The 21706-nt window shown below is 45.6% G+C and overlaps 4 protein-coding genes and 1 pseudogene across 7 annotated transcripts in view; 2 read left to right on the forward strand and 3 right to left on the reverse strand.

The window, feature by feature from the left end:
• Nucleotides 1-3290, reverse strand: part of DIXDC1 (DIX domain containing 1) — a 73635-nt gene extending 70345 nt beyond the window's left edge. Inside the window, exons 1-2 of one of the 2 annotated variants that reach the window (XM_086679115.1) lie at nt 2925-3290; nt 1710-1801 (exon numbers count right to left, since the gene is read on the reverse strand). In XM_086679115.1, coding sequence (XP_086535241.1) covers nt 1710-1766 — 57 coding nt within the window. In that variant the 5' untranslated portion in view covers nt 1767-1801; nt 2925-3290. The remainder of the gene's footprint in view (nt 1-1709; nt 1802-2924) is intronic. The other variant, XM_086679119.1, reaches the window with a different exon arrangement.
• Nucleotides 3291-3434: 144 nt separating this feature from the next.
• On the reverse strand, nt 3435-11070 carry CD1H11orf52 (chromosome D1 C11orf52 homolog). Of its 2 annotated transcripts, XM_025927916.2 has the most exons (4): nt 10412-10920; nt 5617-5654; nt 4571-4635; nt 3435-4347 (listed from the first exon to the last, which is right to left on the reverse strand). In XM_025927916.2, exons 1-4 carry the CDS (start codon nt 10441-10443, stop codon nt 4099-4101), a joined length of 384 nt encoding a protein of 127 aa, XP_025783701.1. In that variant the 5' UTR covers nt 10444-10920; the 3' UTR covers nt 3435-4098. The 2 variants fall into 2 exon arrangements, with proteins under 2 accessions (XP_025783701.1, XP_086535263.1); XM_086679137.1 differs by lacking the exon at nt 5617-5654 and having other exon boundaries at nt 10412-11070.
• LOC147576975 (ATP synthase F(0) complex subunit j, mitochondrial pseudogene) lies at nt 7740-7967 on the forward strand (annotated as a pseudogene).
• CRYAB (crystallin alpha B) lies at nt 10102-20268 on the forward strand. Of its 2 annotated transcripts, XM_086679136.1 has the most exons (4): nt 10102-10257; nt 17019-17417; nt 18513-18635; nt 19921-20268. In XM_086679136.1, the coding sequence occupies exons 2-4, from the start codon at nt 17217-17219 to the stop codon at nt 20122-20124; spliced, it is 528 nt and encodes a 175-aa protein (XP_086535262.1). In that variant the 5' UTR covers nt 10102-10257; nt 17019-17216; the 3' UTR covers nt 20125-20268. The 2 variants fall into 2 exon arrangements, with proteins under 2 accessions (XP_086535262.1, XP_025783700.1); XM_025927915.2 differs by lacking the exon at nt 10102-10257 and having other exon boundaries at nt 16990-17417.
• Nucleotides 14892-16251, reverse strand: HSPB2 (heat shock protein family B (small) member 2). Its single transcript, XM_086679135.1, has 2 exons — nt 16057-16251; nt 14892-15544 (listed from the first exon to the last, which is right to left on the reverse strand). The coding sequence occupies exons 1-2, from the start codon at nt 16148-16150 to the stop codon at nt 15090-15092; spliced, it is 549 nt and encodes a 182-aa protein (XP_086535261.1). The 5' UTR covers nt 16151-16251; the 3' UTR covers nt 14892-15089.
• Nucleotides 20269-21706: the final 1438 nt, after the last annotated feature.

Consider the following 21706-nt stretch of genomic DNA (forward strand, 5'->3'; position numbering starts at 1 on the left):
ATAGCATGTTCTATATTATAGCACTTAGCACTTAATTATAATTTAGAAGTGTGAATTAGGGTGCCTGGGTGGCTCAGTCCATTAAGCATGAAGCCCCCACTCTGGGCTCGTACTCTTTCTCTGTCCCTCTCTCTGCACCTCATGGGATTCTCTCTCTCTCTGCCTCTTGCTCACTTGAGCTCTCTATCAAAAATAAATAAATAAATAAATTTATAAATTTATTTAAAAAAAAAGAAGTGTGAATCTTTGTCTCTTTCAGTGTATTTCCAAGACAAATATAAATAATTCCTGGTTTCCTCCTATATTTTCTTCTCCTTCATCAATGCATTTTTTTCATTAAACATCCACTAGATATATGTTGAGGATCTGTTATATGTCATTATATGCCACGTTCTATTCTTTTAGACAAAAATTCAGGAACTCACAGTTAAACATAAATACATGAATACACATAGAGGCAAGAAACAAGACTGAAAAAAAGAATAGTAAAAGGACGACTACTAAAACTGAGAATCCAATATTAGTATGTGGGGACAGAGTGTACAGGGTGAGTGTGACAGACTGAGTGGGTAGAAAAAGGAAAAAAGAGACAGAATGGTAAGAGACGAGTAGGATGTTGCCAAAGTAATCACCAGATGCTAGTGCTTAATATAAACTGTATTTAAGCAGACATGCAAATCTATTCTACATGAATTTTTTAAATTCATGTTTCAAAAGTTATCTGCTAGTAATCCTGTGGGTAAAAATTAGATTAAGACTAGCGACATCTGGTGGATATTTTGAAAGTAATCCTTGAATTTCTCTACTGTGTAAACACTACAACAAGCCCCCATACCTCTGGGCTGACATTCATAATATGTTAGGGTTCATAACTATGATGAAATCATCTTTCTTCAGAACCTAAGATCTCATTGCAAGAGGTAGCCAGATTTCTACCAAGAAGCCTTCTATCTCTCAGCTTTCTGGAGGATGTATATATAATTTGACACCAGGATTCTTCCTCTAAAAGGTAACTTATTACTTAAAATGTTCACATTCTTTGAGGTAGGGATTCTACTTCTGGAACTCAACCCTAAGGAAAAGAAGTCTTAAATGAGGAAATCAATTCATTATTTACAATGGGTGAGGAGAACCTAAAAGTCCAACAAACAGAAAAATGGTCAAGAAAATTAGAATCATTATAACGTTTACCAAACATTTGTAGACCTACTAAAACAAATATTTTAACAATTTCTTATTAACAAACATTAAGTTAAAAAAAGCAAAAGTCAAAAAGTGTGTGCATAATTTAATCTTAAATATGTAAGTAATATACATATTAAAAGGCTAGAAGAAAATTCTACATTCTAAAATATTAACATTGAGGGCTTCTGGATGGAAGCATTATTGTTTTTTTTTTAAATCATGGTTTGCAATATTTCTTAAATGCTCTATAATTGTCATGAATTATTTCTATAACAAACATTTAAATCTTTTAAACAATGCATATATTCTAATTGCTATAATTTTCAATAAGATCTTCCTGATTTTATTAGTAATGAATCAAGGGAGCTAGAATTTCCACAAGAAGGGGTAGCAAGAGAAGAAAGCAAATATATGACAATTTTGTTCCAGGATCTGAGTCCTGATGGAGAAACCCCAGTTGTAGAACTGTACTAAAATTCCATTAATGTCATCGCACTCCTTTCAACAGTACACCAGAAACTTACAGAGGGCTCTGTGGGCAGCAGGGAGTTACAGAGTCTCCTAACCACTTGAGTCCCCATCTTCAGAGTGCCTAGAAAAGCCGGATCAGGGCCACCTTAAAATAGGAAGAGGGAGAATGTGCAAAAATACAGAACAGGAAAAAAACATTCCAAAGATAAACCAATCTATTAGGGTCAGGCTCCTGCTCCAAATCTACCAACATATGCCATCTAAAAGTTTCAGAAATAGTACCCTGGTTAGTAAGAAATCCAGCCAAAGATACTGTAATCACAACAGGGCTATCCCAAGGGCATTTTAAAAACTACCCACTTAGGCTTAATAGTAATAAAGTAAAAAGCAATGCTTCCCTATCAGTCAAGCAAGGATGCATTTTCCCTCCTCCCTATGTTTATCAGTCAACGATCATAGGAAGGATTCTGAAGACAATCAGGACAAACACTGGGAGCTCAGCTTCTGCCATGCACTTCTATTCACCCTCAGGAATTCCGTTTTAACGTAGAAAGGCCGCATTTATATTTTAAGGCAGAAATGTTTTACGTAGTACTTTAAGTTTACAAAGTCTTATCACCTACATTGTCACATTTGACCGTCATGGTAAGTTACCGTTGGATATAAAGTTCACTTTATTGCCCCCCAGTTAATAGTAGCAGGCTAGGGAGTTGCTCTGCCAATTAGTGATGAAGTTTTCTAGTCACTTCTTCTGAATCCACCTGCACTAGGTCCGTGCCAGAGAACAGGGTGGGAAAATGATGATACTGATGATAATGGCAGCCGATATTTGATTACATACTATGTACTGTTCCAAGTGCTTTTTAACTACAAACATTCTACATAGTTGGTACTATTATTTAACAACTCTCTCGTGCTGTGATTCCATTCTCAGTACTGTGTCAGTCTTAAGGAATCATCCCTCTCGGGGATAAACTGAAGGGCATTGGTATTTGGGCAGGATGGCGTACAGACTGAAAGGGGATTTGCATTACTACTCGGGTCTCCAAGCTCTGAAAGTCTGAATCAGGAACGGCATCCTAAGAACCTGTAAGGCTTAGAGCGGTTCAGAACCTGAAACTTCCGCCTCCTTCTCCTCAACGCCCCCCCCCCCCCCACCCTCCCCCAGCCGCCTCCATCTCACGCCTCCGTGTGTCCCCATTTCTGATCTGGAAGCTCAACCAGTGGTAATTCTATTTCCCAGGCACCTCCCACCTTTTACCACCTACCTCTTAACTCATCGGTCCGTCTGGTTCAACATCTCTGTCCCCAGCCCTTCTGAGCACGGCCTGCTGCAGCTGCAGGGCCGCCGCCGCCGCGTTCCCGCTGCCATGGTGACGCGGAGGCCGGGCCCGACCTGGCCCCGCCCACCACCGGCCAGCGCGAGCCAGCCCGAGTTTACCTGGGCCCCGCCCCCTGTCTGTCCGGCCCCGCCTCCTAACGTCCCCGACCACAACCCCCGGCGGGTCTTGACCCCGCCCCCTGCCTTCCGGACCGGCCTCCTGCGGCCCGAGCCAGCTCCTCCTCCTGACTGCCAGGATCCCGCCCAGGGAGCACCCCCCTTCCGCAGATGAGAGCCCGCCTCCTGGGCGTGCAAACCTCATCCCAGCTCCGGCTCAGCCAAGGCCTGTGGAGTAGGGCGCGAAGGGTCTGGATTTCCCCGCCGCCCTTAGGCTAAGCGAGACCTGCTGCACTTACGTAGAGCCCGCAGACCCCCACCCCGCAACACGCACCAGGCATGTTCCTTATGCGATTTATTGATCCCAGAGACTCTCGCACCTGCGAGAGCCTACGGTCCAGCCAAAGGGAGTTTCCGGGTCACGCAGTGCTGTCAGTGACTTGAAATACGTGTAACCGGTGGTTAGGGAATTGCTTCCTCCACGCCTCACCCCTGCCCTCGTTTGTCTTTTTTAGGTTCTGAGACCTTTGACCCAACCATTGAGGGAATTGCCCAAGCCAGCCCTGGGGGCTGGTATGAGAACTCAGAATGCTTTTCCAGAGCACTTCTTCTTCAGCTTTAGATTTAAGGTGTATAAAAGAGACACCATTAAATTAAGCCTAACAAAATCAACTTAGGTGCTGAGGTAACCTGTTCTTCCTTCACTTTTCTTGAAAGCAAGAGCAAAGGTAGGGGTCAAAAAAATTTTGGCATGCTCCTCCTAGTCCCTCCTTTTGTGGAACTCCATCCTCCCCTAACCAGCCCCGAAACAACTCCAAGCTCACGGTGGCAAATTAAAGGTAGGCCTAGAGGAGAGAGCAAGAATGGGGGACTCTCACTGGAGTTCTGGAGTTAAGTTTAAAACGTGGCAGCCATCTCTGGGCCACCAGCCAATTCCCCAAAGCAGAAGTCTCCCCACAGGAGTAGTGGTGAAATGACGGAAACAGGCCCTTCCTCCCCAAGGCTCACACCAGGGTGCCGTTCTTGCTGTCGTAGCGGGGCGTGGCCTGGGGGAAGCGAAGGGTTGCATATTCTGTAGCATTTTCTGACTGAAGATGCTTCACTTCCAGAGCAGAGCGTGGCTGGGTACAGCTGTACACTTGAATGTCTGCATAATGTAAGCTGTTCTCCTTCAAACTAAGGCCTCGACTCCTCTCCTGAGACGCAGGCTTCTCTAACACCTGCTCATACATACGTCCTGTTGTGTCAGGGGCCTGCAAGAAATTGACAGCATTAAGGGAGGTACTTGGCTTGCTTTTGCCCCTCATCTGCAAAGCAGGGTCAGCTATACTGATGTCCCCTCGCTCTGCTCCTTTGTAGGACAGAACCAGCAAGTTCTGGTTCAAGATGACCCAGATGCATCCCAGGGTGAAAAAGCGGGAACCTCAGATCCTATATCTGAACAGCCCCCTGGAAGGGACGGGGGCCTGTCATTACCTTGGTGCCATTCTGCTGCTGCTGCTGCTGCTGCTGCTGCTTCAATGTCCGTCTTGCTTGGCTTTCTGAGAGGCAGAAATCCACCTTAAATCCATTATCTCTTGAGCTGCCTGAGCTTGCCCTCTTTGAAGGTCTGTTAAACTATTATAGTGGGCTTCTAACTAATCCCCCTGCCTCTGGGTTCACCCCTTTCACTGCTACCATCCCCACATCCAGACTCCTTTCACACTCTGCCACTGATATCTTCCATCCTCAGTTTTCACCCACCCCTAACACAGTTCAACAAATATATGCTGAGAGCCTGTTGTATGCTGGGCTCTGTGACCCATTCTGGGCATTGGAGGATGAGCAGGCTATTTTCTCTGCCTCAGGGAGCTTACTGTCTGCTGGAGGAGACAGATAATCATACAGACTATTACAGTGCAAAGTGTGAGTGCTCAGCTACACCAAACAGTTGGTCACTTTCAATCAAGTCAGTCTCTTTCTCCTTCCTCCCTCCCCTTCTCCTTTCCTTCCTTCCTACCTTCCTTCTACATGAGATAATTGCACTGCCTGAAATACCCTTTCCTCTGCTCCTCCTCCAGCCTGAGAATCTGCTATTATTCCTTCGACGTTGGTGTTTTCCCTCATTCTCCCATGGTGTGAGTATGAGTCTATTACAGCACTGGCAGACTACATTGCAGTTCTTGTTTATGTGTAAACAAGTCTCTCTGACTTGATTTGCAGCTCTTCTTGTGCTCCTCTGCCTCCTTGGGACCCAGCAGCGCACCTCATATACACTGTAAGTGTTCAATTTTTGCTGGGTGAATGAAAGAATGAACAACCAAGCTTGCCACGCTAAGATAACAGAAAGAATGAGACCCAGAATTTCAGAGCTGATCTGGGACCCAGTAACCAAAAGATCTTCTCTGGTGTACTGTCTCCCTTTATCCCTTCCAAGGCTGCGACTCCTTTTCATTCTTATGCCCTTTCCAGAAACACTGGTTCTAGTACTTTCTCTTCTCTAATTTGACCACTCCAAGCCCCCGCCCCCAAAGCCCAGTTACCCATTTTCTTTTTCCTCTGGGAAGTTGATGGGCAGCTCCTGTGAAGTGAAACACAGATCACCCACGTGTAAGAGTCCTGGCCTCTCTCTTCCCACCTTTATCATTTGTTCTGTGCCTCCTTAACATTCTGGGATGACCTTCCCTCACTTCCCTCTAACAACGATTCACCCTGAGCCAGCCAGAAAGCGTTGATCAAGGGTACCACATCTCTCCCACAAGGATGGCTCTGGAAGGTGGAGTGGTACAACTGACATAACCAAACCCAAAATACAGCCTCAGGCAATCAGGCACAACACGCCAGGGATATAGCTGGGTTGAGGGCTATTCTGGGATTGTCTAACAGGCTAATCCCAGCAGAGGGTAAGGGAAACCTGCCAAAAAATGGGATATTCCTGGATTCAGAGACCCTCTTGCTACAGCACTCAGTGTTTTGTTATTTTTCTTGTTCCACAGTCTCTGCTAACATAGGGTTCCCATTCTGGGAGTCACAGAAGCTGCCACAACCAGGGTTAACTAGTTAGGACCCCTCCAAGCCCTTTTCTAACAGGCAATCTCCCTCCCTGTTCCCATGTCCTTGTTTTTAATTAACAGAGAAAGTGAGAGATATTTAACCTTTAACATCCACAGCACAGGGAGCTCTGAATTTGGTGAGTGACTCAGCTCCCCTGCCCTTGCTGCAGGACAGACCTCATTTCTGAGCCCCTGGGGTCTCTAGTGGAGCCAGGGTGTCTACGTGATTGTCAACTGTTTGATGGCCAGAGAAAAACACTTGTCTGAGGAAATAGGCTGAATAGTTTGAAGCTTACTCCGGATGCTTTTTCTTGCTAGTACATTTCCAACTCTCACCAGCGCCAACCCTATCTGTTCTGACCTCTGTCTCCCTAATGAAATTTCCTTCTTTTGCTAACTAAATAGAAAAAGAGAGAGAGAGGGAAGCTTCTAAATCATGTCCATTTTACTGCTGCGGAAAAATCAGGATTTTCCCACACTTCTGACAGAGTTTTGTGTTTTGGTGTGGCTTTTGGTTTTAATGCAGCTTGCTGAGTTGAGAGCAGATAGAGTCACCATCAGTGGTGGAACTTTACAGGTGGTTCAGAAGAAAAAAACTCTGAAACCACTTCTAGGTCTTTCTACTTCTATTTTCTGCTTCTGCTACTTCAGCTCTTCCCCCCCCCCTTTTTTTTTTATATTTTTGTTATTAATTAATTTATTTTTTACCTCTGCCTGGTCATAGCCTTATCTTAGCCTCTAATTCCTTCCCCCTTGTTGCTACTGTTCTCCTACTTACTTCTACTTAAATGGATGAAGAGAATATAAGTTTTAAAGTCACAGATTTGGGTGACCCAATTTTAGTGAATGGAGCCTTTTCCCAAGTTGGATACTATATAATGCCTGGACACAACCTAAATGGAATATTCAGTTAGACTCACAGTTGACAGGATTTTATTTTTAGCTCAGAATTCAGGAAACTAAATGGGCACTCTCCTGTATTGGTAGTATGAAAAAAAATGACTCAATTTTCCAAGAATGCAATTGACAAGAAGTATAAGGAGGCTTAAACATAAAATGTGTATCCTCTGATGTAGCAATTCCATATCCTAAGAAATAATTAGGTGCAAATATGGATGCTCATTGTAGCATTATTTACAATTGCAAAAAATAGGAAATACCCTAAATGTCCAACATCGGGAAATGACTACATAAATGGCATCTTCTATAAATGGAACATTGTACATCCACTTAAGAAAGATGTGCAAGAGGACGCCTGGGTGACTCAGTTGGTTAAGTGTCTGACTATGGCTCTGGTTGTGATCTTGTGGTTTGGGGGTTTAAGCCCCTCATTGGGATTCTGTGTGTGTGTGTGTGTGTGTGTGTGTGTGTGTGTGTGTGTGTGTGTCTGTCTCTCTCTCTGCATCCCCCACCCTCCTGCTCACACTCTGTCTCCCTCTTTCTCAAAAATTTGAAAAAAAAAAAAAAAAGAAAGAAAGATGTTGGAAGAACACCCAATAGCATGGAAAATCTTAATCTTTGTCAAGTGAGTAAAAAGATAATAATGTTTTGGGATTAAACCTATGCACATAAACATTTCAGAAGGATTGCATGGAGGTGATCTTTCTGAGTCACTGTGCAGGTTGGGGTGGGCTGAGTGGGAGCGGGAGGGGGTCCTGTGCCCAGATGTTTCCAACTCTTGTTAAAAATGTTTGGGTCCCCACGAAGCCCTACTATACCCAATTTTACCAGGATATTTGGGTAGGAATGGGGTGCATAGGCTTCATCGTTTATAAGACCAGGGTAAAAGAAGTAAAGCTTTGAAAGCTTCCAGTCCTGCACCTGCTCATGGTTATCATTAACCCACTTTACTTAGAGTACACGTCAGGTGGAGCTTCAGTCTGGCTGTAAATCTCAGCAAACTGTTAGATGGGAACATGGAGCATTGCTGCACACTTGTGGACGTGTGGTTTCCTTTGTGGCATGAATAAATGTAACTGTGAGGTGCACCAAAAAAAAAAAAAAAACAAAGAAAGAAAGAAAGAAAGAAAGAAAGAAAGAAAGAAAGAAAGAAAGAAAGAAAGAAAGAAAGGAAGAAAGAAAGGAAGGAGAGGATTACATGGAAATATACTAAAATGTTTCTGTCATTTATGATTGCTATATTTACTATATTTATCGTTGCTTATTTCCTGCTCTTTGATACTTTCCAAATTTTCTGTGGTGAATGTATTACTTTTGTAATCAGAAAATAATAATAATAATAATAATAATGATAAATTTAAAATAAAAATCTTTTTAGTTGTCATACTATCAGTCTCTGTAAGTTTATTGAGATAATGAGAAACAGAGGGAAACAACATTTATCTACTTAAAATATCTACTAATATTGATCTACTTAAAATATCTACTAATATTTTAAGAGGAAAAAAGTATATTTTGGTTAGAATATCGGGGGGGTAGTGTTTCCAGCCAGGCTCTAGCACCAGACTGATGTTATCAGATTAGCTGTGTGAATTTCAGCAAGTTTTTAGCTTAATCAGGCTTTCATTTTCTTATTAATAAGGATAATAACAGAACCTAAACCCCATGGATTGTCATAAGAATTACATAAAATAATTAATGTAAAATACTCAGCTAAGTGCCTGACATATAATGAGCATCAGTGAAAGCTGATTGCTATGATTACCACCATCAGAGGAAAAATTAACCAAAAATGAAGAATATGAAAACTTGGAACAAAGGAAGTGAAAGAAGTTGTTACACTCTTTTCTGTAGAAAATCTTATATGTTCCTAAATGTCCTGTGTCTACGGGATATCTGAGAGTTTAAAAAGTGAATTTTTTCCTCCCAATCCTGATAAAATTCTGGGAAACTTATCATTGTTTCCGTCTTACAGAGAGGTCAACTAAGGCCCTAGAACTTTGGTATCTTACTCAAGGAGGGAGGGGCCAAATTTCCTATTATTGCTACGTCCTCTGCATCTGTCATTATACGTGGTATATATAGGTATTCAATATAATACTTGTTTGATAAATGAATGAGTAATAAGAACTGGACTTGAATCCAATGTACAGATTCCAAATCATATGTGCTTTTCAATGTGCCTTATCTATTTTTCTAAATATAATGATGATTTTTTTTTTTTCACAAGCAAGACATCCTCAAGACTGACCCAGGCTTGGAATGTATAGCTAAGAAAACAGTGAACAGGATAAAACCAGGTCCGGGAGTTTGGAGTGGTTACAACTCTGGGAAAGAACAGTAAAAACACTATGAATAATTTACTGTGAGGCTTTCACATATCCTCTGCTCTTCAAACCTATGATCTAAACAACATAGGTCATGCTATCTATATTGTACACATGAGGAAAAAGAGAAGTTACAGGATTTGCCGAAAGTCACACAAGTGTGAAAGCTATATTCAAATATTTCATGGATATTCTCCTTTTCTCCACTTCTACCCCTTTAAACAAACATTTCTCCAAAGTTGATTTCCTTGATTTGAGAGGGCAGAATTATGTAGTGGTTAAAAGTCTGGGCTCTGAAGTCAGACAGGCCTGGATTGGAATGTTGATTTATTTGCTCACTAGCCATGTGACTTGGGACAAGTCAACTTCTCTGAACCTCAGCTTCTCAGCTGTAAAAACAGGAGGTGTAAGGCCACCTCCCCTCATAGCATTGTGGGGAAGAGTAAACGAGATTGTTTGAAAAGTGCCTGGGGGCGCCTGGGTGGCGCAGTCGGTTAAGCGTCCGACTTCAGCCAGGTCACGATCTCACGGTCCGTGAGTTCGAGCCCCGCGTCGGGCTCTGGGCTGATGGCTCAGAGCCTGGAGCCTGTTTCCGATTCTGTGTCTCCCTCTCTCTCTGCCCCTCCCCCGTTCATGCTCTGGCTCTCTCTGTCCCAAAAAAAATAAATAAACGTTAAGAAAAAAAAAAACCTCCCTTGAAAAGTGCCTGGAACATAGCAAGCTCGCCAATGCTATAATTAATTATCATCATCATCTGGGAAAGAAGGGAAGGGAGAGAAAGGAAAGGAGAGGAAGAGAAGGACAGAGAGAAACCGTGCCAATTCACCATTCCCATCCTGCTCTGGCCCATTCTACCGTCAGCAGGCTTGGCTGTGTTCTCTGAAAGACGTGAGCACAGAAAGAGGTAATGCTCTGGTGTTGGCACCCGGGAGGTGTGCCAGGCAGAGGGAGGTGGCTGTGGGAGGTTGGTAGAGAACTAGCTGCACTCTTTCTCTTATTCTCTTGGCCTGCGTGTCCACGAACAGAGATGTTACCCTCCACCCCCTGCCCCTACTCACCAGTGTCCCCCGCAGCAAAGCCGGTTTCCCATGGTGCTCTGTTGCCGCGGAGGGAGCCCAGCTGTTTTTCTACATAAAGAGGCTTGTGCATTTCCTGGTTCCTGGTTTAGCTTTCAGTAAGAGCTCCCGGGGAGTCTCTATCAGTGTCAGATTTCAACCTAGCAGGTTGGACTTTGGAAGCCACCTGCTGGAATGATTCCCAGGTGACTGTTACCAGCCAAGTGGTAGAGGAACACACGTGGGCTCCAGGTGAGAGCTATCTCACCTTTGGGATTTGGAGCTGCTTTGAAGAAGCCATAACTTTGAGCGTCAAGCTTCAGTGAAAAGAAACCTGAGATGGCAAAGGGCTCTGGGTTTCCTTAGTAAATGTTTCTCTACTACATCACACGGTCATTGAAATACATTCTCTACAATGGAGTCAAGGGTCTTACCTTGTGTTTCCCAGTACTACTCAGGTTTAGTGGAGTTTCACTTTCAAGGTAATCAGTATCAATTTCTTATTATCCCTGTCCAGAATCTGGGTTTGAATACTGGAGTCTCTAGGAAATTTTAATTTAGGGAAATGGGTTCCTTTCATATCCTCCCTTGCTTTTGGAATTGATGTGAGCAGATCACTTTTTTTCCACGATGGTGAAAGAGAGGAGGACTAAACTCATTACCTAATCTCCTTTCTGGTCAGAAATCACATGGTTCTATGACTGGAATGGCCTCTCAGCACATCTTGACCACTCACTTCCTCATGTTCAGTACAGAACTACAGAATCTCTGCTTCCAACTCAAGGCAGACTCTCCCTCCAATGACCCAAAGTTAGAAGCATTCTGCACTCACCAGCGAGCAGGGTACAGTCAAGCAAATTCCTCCATACAAAATGTGGGCTCTGGGAGAATTTGCGAAACCCATAAGGCTTGCCTTCAGGGCTCCCACCCCCACACTGCCCAGATGCCCTGTTATTTGTATGCCCCTTGTGGATGTTCAGGACCCACCACTCAGCCCTGCACTCCACAGAGCGTACACTGGACATTTCCTTCCTCCCCATCCTGTCTCCTTGTGAGAAATGGGCATAATGAGAGTGAGAGTTATAGAGGATTGGGTGAAGATTACGTGAGATAATGTATACAAAGTTCTAGTCCACAGCCTGGCATGTGGGAAGCTTTCAGTAAGTCCTACCTATTGTTATCACTTCTTCTCAGCTAATTGTCAGATGGCAAAGCATCTCACTTTATCTTCTTGTGCTGGATCATTGCACTAGCATTTTACTTCATGGCTATGCTTCTTCCTAGCAAGCCCTTCTATGCGCCAGCATCAACAGTATTCTTTTCATCCTGATATCTGAACGTCTTAGCCTGGCACTCAAAGCCCTCCAACAACCTGGTCCCTTTTCAGCCACTCTCTCTAATTTAAAGGAAAAATTTTAAGAAAAACATCAAAGAGATTTTATGACCAGAAACTCCAAAGGAACCAACAGTGTATTGTGGTACCCAGAAAACCTGATCTACCTTAAGCAGTATTAATAGAAGTCTACAGTGATAAACAAGGGAATTGATTATTCCACTGAAGTCTGTATCAGTCAGTCCATGACTAGAATAATAATTTTTTTTTAATTTTTTTTTTCAACGTTTATTTATTTTTGGGACAGAGAGAGACAGAGCATGAACGGGGGAGGGGCAGAGAGAGAGGGAGACACAGAATCTGAAACAGGCTCCAGGCTCTGAGCCATCAGCCCAGAGCCTGACGCGGGGCTCGAACTCACAGACCGTGAGATTGTGACCTGGCTGAAGTCGGACGCTCAACCGACTGCGCCACCCAGGCGCCCCTAGAATAATAATTTTAATCCACATGTTGAATTCCAAGTTACACTGTCAAAAGGCAATGTGTTCTAGAGAAAGTTGTCTAGGTGATAAATAGTTTGGAAAGTTCTAGGGGTACCTGGCTGCCTCAGTCAGAGGAGCATGTGACTCTTGATCTCGGGGTTGTGAGTTTGAGCCCCATGTTAGGTGTAGAGATAGTTTAAACAAACAAACAAACAAACAAACATTTTTTAAAAAATAAACTTTCTAAAAAAGTTTTGTAAGATATAGTTAAAAGAATTAGGCATGTTTACTTGGGAGAGAGAAACTTTAAGAGGACGGGATAGTTATTTTAAAATATCTAAAAGGGGCTTCCAAGTGAAAGAAGGATTACATTGATTTTCTGGACACAACCAGACCAATAAGCAGAAGTTACTGAAATGAAGATTCTGGGCCAATAGAAGGAAGAATTTATTAGAATTATGTCCAAAGAGGGGCGCCTGGGTGGCTCAGTCGGTTAAGCGGCCGACTTTGGCTCAGGTCATGATCTCGCGGTCCGTGAGTTCGAGCCCCGCATAGGGTTCTGTGCTGACAGCTCAGAGCCTGGAGCCTGTTTCAGATTCTGTGTCTCCCTCTCTCTGACCCTCCCCCATTCATGCTCTGTCTCTCTCTGTCTCAAAAATAAATAAACGCTAAAAAAATTAAAAAAAAAAAAAAAAAGAATTATGTCCAAAGAGTTCTGATGAAGAACTGTGAGAAAGAACTTACAAAGTTCCCCATCACTTAAAATGCCCAGAGAGGGGTGCCTGGGTGACTCAGTTAGTTGGTTAAGTGACCGACTTTGGCTCACTTCACAATCTCTCAGTACATGAGTTCAAGTCCCACATTGGACTCTCTGCTGTCAGTGCAGAGCCAGCTTAGGATCCTCTGCCCCGCCCCCCTTTCTCTCTGCCCCTGCCCTGCTCATGCTCTGTCTCAAAAATGAATAAAAAAAATTTTTTTTAATGTCCGGGAAGAAGTTGACTAATGGTCATAAAAGAGTTTGAATGGTGTGGGGATTCGGACTGAATCAGAGATTTCAATTTTTTTTTCTAGCTAAGGAACCCTCTCTTTTATTTTTTTGATAATTTTTTTAAATGTTTATTTATTTTTGAGAGAGAGAGAAACAGAGCATGAGTCGGGGAGGGGCGGAGAGAGAGAGAGAGACACAGAATCGAAAGCAATCTCCAGCCTCTGAGCTGTCAGCACAGAGCCCAATGCAGTGCTTGAACTCATGAACTTTGGTATCATGACCTGAGCTGAAGTTGGATGCTCAACCAACTGAGCCACCCAGGTGTCCCAGGAAGCCTTTCTTTTAAATAAATCTCCCGTAAAAATAACAATTACAGAATAGATCATTGTAAAGTCATTTTGGCTGAAGTCCAATTAGAATCCTTTCTAATCTCCTTTTCTTCACAACTAGATGTAAGTTTCCCCAGAGTAGACAATAAAAGAGCATAGTTTTTAAATTTTATGTTTGTAATGTACATCCTCCATAGTATATTACCTGGGGGTTGATAAATACTTGTTGAATGAATGGATGAACAAAAGAATATATCAATAGTTTTTTCTCTGATGCATGCTTTCATTATTAATAGATGGTAATCTTTTAACCAAGAATTGAATTCTTTGAGTGAGGGTTCTTATCTTGGGAATTCACAGATGCCTACGAAGGGGTACATGAATGGATCTCAAGAGCTGTGTGAACCTATTCAAATTGTAGGGCAAACGTGAGAGCACGTATATTTTTTCTGCTAACAGGATCTATTGCTTTTGCTAGATTTTTCACCCGGGTCTGTAACCTAAAAAAGTTCAGAATCAACCACTGTAATGGAAGAATTTGAGGTGTCCACCACAATCTGGTAAAACATATATTTTTGGGGGCAGGGGAGCTCGTCTGGACACTCCTCAAATCATACACATGCAATGAACTACAAGGAGGAATTGAGAAGTCAGGCACGCACGCTTTCCTGAACACAGCATATCCCTCGTATTAAGACTCTGCGTCCAAAGGAAGGTTCTCTGGCCATCACCACCACACAAGTAATCCTAGACCCCCTGTATTTAGACTCGGATTGGGTGGGTGATGCAGTGATTCCTCTCTTTAGGATGTTCCAAGACTAGAAACAAAAGGTGTCCCTGTGCGGAGGTTGGAGAGACTTTGTGGTTTGGTGACAGTGGCAGAGGCTCCTGTGTCTGTGCCCTGCATAGGCATACTCCATCGCTCAGAATTAGACACCATTTTCAGCAGACAGACCTTACTACAGGAAAACTGGGCTTTAGTCAACGCTCCCCAGCCTCAAACGATTTCCCCAACCCCTACCCAACACAGGCCAGACAGGCTGGAGACCCTTGTTTTTGTGTCTCTAATCACCAGCTCAGACAGTGCCCTCTGGGCTGTTTGGATGGCATATCCCTTTTCCCTCCCAGGATCACTCTCTCTTTTGTTGCATTGTGAGAAAATTATGGCTAGGAATTTGATCTGGAGCCAGTGTCAGCTTCCGGGTATGATCTCAGCATCCAAGTGTGAGCTCAGGGTGCTGTGACGTTGGGTACATCTAACTGAGGAGCTTTTTGTCTAGCTGGCTATGACCTCCTCCCTCCCTGCCCATCCCATCGTCCAGGCCACAGAATAGGGAGAAGCACAGACAAGGCCCTGAGATTGGGGTTTATTCAGCTCCACCCAGGACTAAACAAACACTTTGACATGTCTCAAGGGACCAAACCATACATTGTGGGCCATGCACTTTTCCCTTCCCCCAAGGATGCTGCTACCTCTGGGGCGGTGGGCAGCTGCTCCTATCACGGCGAGAGGTGGAAAGGGGCTCACTGGGTGCTGGCTCCAGGGCACTCAGGGCTCCACTCTGCCTGCCTCCTCCTCTTCCTCTGGATCTGGAGGCGCAGGGAGCAGGGAGATGTAGACCTCGTTGACCTCCGTGTCCAAATGTCGGCCACCCCGAGGTGCCTCCAGGTTAAGGATGCCATCGTGGGAGAGAGCTGCGCGGACCCGCCAGGGGTCCACGTCAGCAGGCAGGACATAGGTGCGGCAGAACTCTCGGGACACGAAGCCGTGGCGGTCCAGGCGCTGGGGGTGCTTGGCAGACACCTCCAGCAGGTTGTCCACAGTCCTTACAGTCACCTCATCTGGGGTGAAGTGGCTCACATCCAGAAACGCCTGAAATTTACCCTCACTGAGCCTGAGCTCCGAGGCCCCTGCCCTGCTGCCCTCCCCAGCTGCGGTGGCCCGGGGCCGCACATAGTAGCCGTGGTAGAGGGTGGGGGTCAGGATCTCTTCTGGCAGGAGGCCTGAGGGGCAGAGAAAGAAGGCAAGAGGCAGGATGAGGGAGAATGGGGTGGGAACAAGGGTGAAATGGGGAGATCAGGAGAGGAGGAGCAGGGAAAGCAGGAGAGGAGTCAGGAGAAGTAGGAAAATGAGGCGGGGGTGGGGGTGGGGATGGGAATTAGCAACTGGAAGGAGGCAACTGGAAAGAGGGGACTGAGATGGGGAAGGAGACTGGGGGGTGGAGGAGGGCAAACCAAAAGGGGGCTGGGTGGACAGAAGGGGAACCAGAAGGCACAGCGAGGGGGTCAGGGACAGGCATGGGAGCCTTGCGGGCACCGCGTCTGCCCCGAGGTCAGTAGGAAGGGGACCGAGCCCTGCTTGGCTGGGGACGGAGGGGGAGTTTGGGGTGGGAGATGGCTCGCCCCAGGAGTTCAGTTAAGCCTGCAGTGGGGTGGAGGCCAGTACCATTGGGAGGTCAGCCCAGAATTTCAGGAGGTGGGGGTGGGAAGCAAGGGGGGTGGCGTCTGTGCCATACCTTCTCCGAAGCGCTGCTCGCCCAGACGGCTGGGGTTGGCGAATTCGTACTCGGTGGTGGCCGGGTGGGCATGTGGCACCGAGCGGCCTGACATGGCTGCAGAGGCGTCGGTGGCCCTGGTCCGCGGTGTAGCGACCCCTCCAGCTGCCTGGAGAGCCGGGGCTCGGTCGGGGGTGGGGGCGGGGTCTACACCACCCAAAATAGTGCCGAGCCTGGGGCGGGGGAGGGGCGGGGAACCGGGGCCCTGAGCGCCAGTGACAAGTGTGCGACCAGCCCCGCCTGGACCCCCGTGCTCTCCCCCCCGCCTCACACCCTTCAGCTGTCACAGGCTGCCCGAAGGGACAGCTGGGGGTTCTGGCTGGGCAGCCAGCTGGGGATGGGGAGGCTGGTGTGGGAGGCCCTGGAGAGGCCTCGCTGAAACCCTCAGTTTGTACATTTTCCACATTGCCTCCTCTCCTCCTCCTTCCCAGGCACCTTGCACCCTTCTTCATAAAGCTCTCCTGGTTTAAATGTTCTGTGTGCTATGGAAGGTGAGAGATGCAAGAAACTTTTCCACCTTTTCTTTGGGGTGGAGGGAAGGGTCCCCCTGCCCAGATCAATGTCAGAGTCCTTTCCTGAACCCGGGTAGACCCTGGGCACCACACAGATGCCTGGCACTGACTTGTTGGTGATCACTGCTCTCCTCTAGAGACCCACAAAGAGTTAATGTCCCTGGGGCCCAGCCTAGGAAGATTCCAGTTCCTGCCCAGGCCCAAGATAGTCGCTGGCCCAATTCCCCTGGCATGCTAGGCTGCAGAGGAGGAGGAGGGGCACAGCACCCTCCTGCTTAGGATTCCTGACTTCAACCCAACTCCAGAGAAGGGGGGGGGGGGGGGGCATTGGGCGTGGACGGAAAGCTAGTGAAACAAGACCAGCAGAAGTCACTGGCCAGCTCAGACGTGTTTGTATTTCTCTTTTCTTAGCTCAGTGAGTACTGGGTATGTGTCACACTGCCAAATCCCCGATCACAAGTCTCCATGAACGGGCGGTGAGCTGGGATAATAAAACTCCTGACATCACCATTCCAGAAGCTTCACAAGACTGCGTATATAAGGGGCTGGCTGTTGCTGCGGCTGAAGGAGCTGACCAGCCAGCTGACCCCCTCCACTCACCTAGCCACCATGGACATCGCCATCCACCACCCCTGGATCCGCCGGCCCTTCTTTCCTTTCCACTCCCCCAGCCGCCTCTTTGACCAGTTCTTCGGGGAGCACCTGTTGGAGTCTGATCTCTTCCCAACTTCTACTTCCCTGAGCCCCTTCTACCTCCGGCCACCCTCATTCCTGCGGGCACCCAGCTGGATTGACACTGGGCTCTCAGAGGTAAGTTTCCCTCTGCCAGGACAGGAGAGTTCTTCCTGGAACCTCCTGGAAACCTATCCACCTGCTCTCCTTTTTCTCCTTGCCTACATCTGGCTACATCTAAGTGTTTTAGGCACTTGTGTGTCCACCAGGGAAGAAAGACTGGGTTACTGGTTCTTTCACCCAGTTGTCTGTTTGTATCGGATGCTCTTCTGTATCCTACTTTACTACATTTTTTTCCATGTGCTGTGAAAATCACCCTCTATCCCCTAACTTCTAAGTAGGATGCCCCTTTCTGGTTTGATTCATAAAGATCCAGGGAAAGATCTGCCTTCAGACTCCTTTGCTCACCTCTTCTAATCCCTCATACTCCTGATAAATTTTATTACTTCAAGTTTCAGATCAGGAAAACAGTCCTGCCTCATGCTGAGTTTTTCATCTCCACTGCATGGAGCTGGAGACAGCAACCACTATTTTCTTCCTTTCAATTACTTTGTCTGTGATTTCCCAGGTTTCTCAGGGCTGTGACAGGGCACTGACCTGGGCCCATACCTAAGGAGAAAAGAATATAGGCCAATTCTTGAGGCCCCTCCTCACTTGTCCTAAGAAGGTGGGAGAATGGGGTGAACAGATAAGATTAACAGAGCTGTCACAGATAATACACTGGTTTAAAAATATTCAAGTATGAGTAAACAGGAGCTGAGTGAGCAAGGGCTTTGGAAGGACAATCAGGGCTAGGAGAACATTCCAGATTGAGTGGGTGGGAAACTTGGCACAGGTCTGAGCAAGAAGAAGGGGCCTTTGTCTCATGGACAAATGACAAGGCCGGGCATCAGGGTCAGAGAGGCAGCAGAAACCTTGCCCAGACCCATCCTTTTGATTGGCCTGGGTGGCCTGTCTTCTTTCCTGTCCCTGTAAATAAAGTTAGGATCTGATGCCCATGTGCTATGCCTTGGGTATCACTGTGGTGACTCCCCTGAACCAGAGAGCCATGTTTATTCAAAATGGGATTTTTTTAGTAAAAAAAAAAAAAGGAGGATAAAGTCTGCAGAATGATGAGACTGTACTAGTGTGATCCACATTCCTACCATCTTTTCTCCCCCTTGCCATTTCTAGATGCGTCTGGAGAAGGATAGATTCTCTGTCAACCTGGATGTGAAGCACTTCTCTCCAGAGGAACTGAAGGTCAAGGTGTTGGGAGACGTGATTGAGGTGCACGGCAAACATGAAGAGCGCCAGGTGCGTAGCTTGCTTTCCCTTCTCATTCATTCAGTGAAAACTATATGCCAGACACTGCCATCAGCCTCTGAGTCGGGCAACCTCCAGTCTTAAGCCAGAAAGGTCTGGGACAGGGACAGACCTGCTGTTGTTGTTTGGGCCAGAGAAGTGATCTTTGTTGTTCATTCTGATTTGATTGCCTTAGGTGGGATAGATGGGATGTTTACTTCCCATTTAAGCCCATAGTTTTTGGCCACCTTAGAATCACTAGGGGAATGAAAAAGTTCCAGTGCTTAGGCATATTACAGACCAAAATTTTTAGGGGTGGGCACCAGGCATCAACATTTTTTAAAGGGGCAAGGTGGGGGGAAGCTCCCTAGGTAATTCTAACGTACATTCAAAGTTGAGGACCACTGATTTAGGAATAGCATTTGTTGGACATGTGGTTGCTTTACGTCACTATATGAATTGCAGGTACCCTGAAGACCCTTGACTTTGGGATGTTGTTTTCATATGCTCCTGAATCCTCTCATCTTTAGCCCATCTAAATGCTCAACAACTGGCTTTGCCTAAGTTTCAGAGCTACACTCAGCAGCTAAAACCCTGCAGCCCATGTGGAAACCACTTAATTGAGAGCCTGTCTGCCTACATGCTGGTATAAAGATTAGAATCAGCTAGTGTTTAGCAGAATCCTAGAATATGGAACAGATTCTCATTAATTTCTGGGAGGGTTTTTAAATGTGGCAGCTGCTGACCAATTGTTGATAACTCTGATACTTGTGCATCAGACAGTAAGGTTTGAGGTCCTCAGGCTGTTTCAGTTTTGCTTATGGGATTTAACTTTGGGTCATAGTCTCCCTGGGTGAAGTTTTGTTGCTCTTGTTGTTGTTTTTGGCAGCAGTCCTATTGGTCTGGAACATTCTGGGACATTCCTGAAGAGTCAGGACAATTTTTGGGCTTCCTTAGGGACTCAGATCTTCAATGATGGACAATATTCTAGATCCTGTAGGCCCAACAAACATTGATCTAAACCTTTGGGAAATACCCATAAAAATATCCATGCCTCAATCTGGAGAGCCTTCAAGGTTTTGCTCTTTGACTTCTCAGACTCTCCTTGGTAGGAGTGACCACCTAGGCAACTTTATCTCAGCCCCAACCAGAACAGCTGTTAAGTTTTCCTGTCTTGTTGCAAAGGCGTATGGTCACACCTAAGGGGAAGAAGGATGTCTGAGTTCTCAGCAATTGGTGCTACTTCCTGTTCTTACCTCTCTTTTTCCTCATTTCCTCATTTCCTCTCTTGGATTAGGATGAACATGGTTTCATCTCCCGGGAGTTCCACAGGAAATACCGGATCCCAGCTGATGTGGACCCTCTCGCCATTACTTCATCCCTGTCATCTGATGGGGTCCTCACTGTGAATGGACCAAGGAAGCAGGCCTCTGGCCCTGAGCGTACCATTCCCATCACCCGTGAAGAGAAGCCTGCTGTTACCGCAGCCCCCAAGAAGTAGATGCCCTTTCTCTGACTGCATTTTTTAAAACAAGAAAATGTCCCCACCAATGAATGAAAATCTTGTGATTAGTGCTGAAGCTTATTAATGCTAAGGGCAGGCCCAAATTATTAAGCTAATAAAATACTATTCAGCAACAGATAACTGTCTTGTGTTTGAATATTCTGTGTTTTAAAAAATTAATGTGGACATACAGCAGACCCATTTAGTCACCGCATTATGATTTAGGGGCTTCTGGGGATATTGGAGTCAGAATGGCTGTCTCCATTACTTACTAAGAGTGTAAATTTCACAAGTCACTTAACCTTTCTAGCCCTTAGGTATTACATTTGTAACATGTGGCACTGATTTGTAGACTGTTGTGAGGAGTAAATTAAGGAGAAAACAGGTAAAACCCTTGGCAGAGTTCAAGGAATATCAGTTCCTCTGTCTCCTTCCTTGATTTCAGCCCTCATTTCCAACAATAAATCTGAACAAACTCTGGATAACAATGCATGAAAGGCCTTAGTGAGTCTGCAATTCATCATGTTGCCAGGCAGGAGGTAGTGCCCCCAATGGTGACATTTTCCTGCTGCCTTCAGCTGATTCACAAGAGAAATAACCAGGACTTACTTGGGCGACTATCACCAAACAAGCCTTTCAGTCGTAATCCCTAAATTATTTAGCAATAAATTTTCCTTTGAGAACCAATTCAATGACCGCCACCCACCATAAAAAATTGTTTTAGAATTACAATTAATCATTGATCAGTAAGGGATTCTATTATTTAGCTTAAACAAAGACAGTTTACTCTACAAAAACACCCCCATTCCACTTGTGGTTCCAGACAAAACTTCTGACTCAATTAATGAAAAATAGCCCTGGTGTGGGTTATCTGGGATAAATGTTTGCAGACAACTCCTATTTTGCTGTAGCAGCATCTACCTAATTTCTGACCTCCCACAACGACTGACCATGAGGTGAAGTGAGATTCCTGCCTCCACAACGCCTACAGATTGGAGGTTGGCCACACTTTTAAAATATTCTACACAAAACAGTTGCCGACATTTTTCATGATGCAGGTGTGTGGAGCTAGGACGATATAAATTGCACATCTATACAGGTTCAAAATGTTCCCTCCTGAAAAACAACTTCCTAATAATCGGAAATGCCATGGTCTAGCCAGCTAATTTTTGTGGTTGTGTTGCAGATACTCTTGGGGGTCTGACCAACCTATATACCACCTTCAGTCTTGCCAACAGCTCCCCAGTTGGTTTAGGTATCCACCATATACTTCCTCGCCATGTGCTTCAGGAAAGTGAACCCAAGCTCCAGCTTGGTTCCAGCTGGTTCCAGCCACAAGTGATCTTATCTTTTTCCTTTTTTGAGAGACAGTATGAGTGGGGGACTGGCAGAGGAAGGGAGGGAGAGAACCTTAAGCAGGCTCCAAACCAGTGTGAAGCCCCATGCTCATGATGTGGGGTCATGACCTGGGCCCAAATCACGAGTTGGACGCTTAACCATCTGAGCCACCGAGGTGCCCCAGGTGGTCTATCTTGATTAGCCCAAACCAATCATGGAGATTCCCTTCCCTCTGTCAAGA

This window comes from Puma concolor, chromosome D1 (genome assembly GCF_028749965.1).
Source record: "Puma concolor isolate L17-30 chromosome D1, mPumCon1.1.hap2, whole genome shotgun sequence".
NCBI classification, from domain to species: Eukaryota; Metazoa; Chordata; class Mammalia; order Carnivora; family Felidae; genus Puma; species Puma concolor.

Coding starts and splice junctions, on each gene's coding strand:
- CRYAB (XM_086679136.1), top strand. CDS start 17,217: ATGGACATCGCCATCCACCACCCCTGGATCCGCCGGCCCTTCTTTCCT. Junction 17,418..18,512: donor TTGACACTGGGCTCTCAGAG/GTAAGTTTCCCT, acceptor TGCCATTTCTAG/ATGCGTCTGGAGAAGGATAG. Junction 18,636..19,920: donor GCAAACATGAAGAGCGCCAG/GTGCGTAGCTTG, acceptor CTCTTGGATTAG/GATGAACATGGTTTCATCTC.
- HSPB2 (XM_086679135.1), bottom strand. CDS start 16,150: ATGTCAGGCCGCTCGGTGCCACATGCCCACCCGGCCACCACCGAGTAC. Junction 15,545..16,056: donor CGAGCAGCGCTTCGGAGAAG/GTATGGCACAGA, acceptor TCTGCCCCTCAG/GCCTCCTGCCAGAAGAGATC.
- CD1H11orf52 (XM_086679137.1), bottom strand. CDS start 10,502: ATGCACAAGCCTCTTTATGTAGAAAAACAGCTGGGCTCCCTCCGCGGC. Junction 4,636..10,411: donor CTTTGCTGCGGGGGACACTG/GTGAGTAGGGGC, acceptor TCTGCCTCTCAG/AAAGCCAAGCAAGACGGACA. Junction 4,348..4,570: donor AGCAGCAGAATGGCACCAAG/GTAATGACAGGC, acceptor AATTTCTTGCAG/GCCCCTGACACAACAGGACG.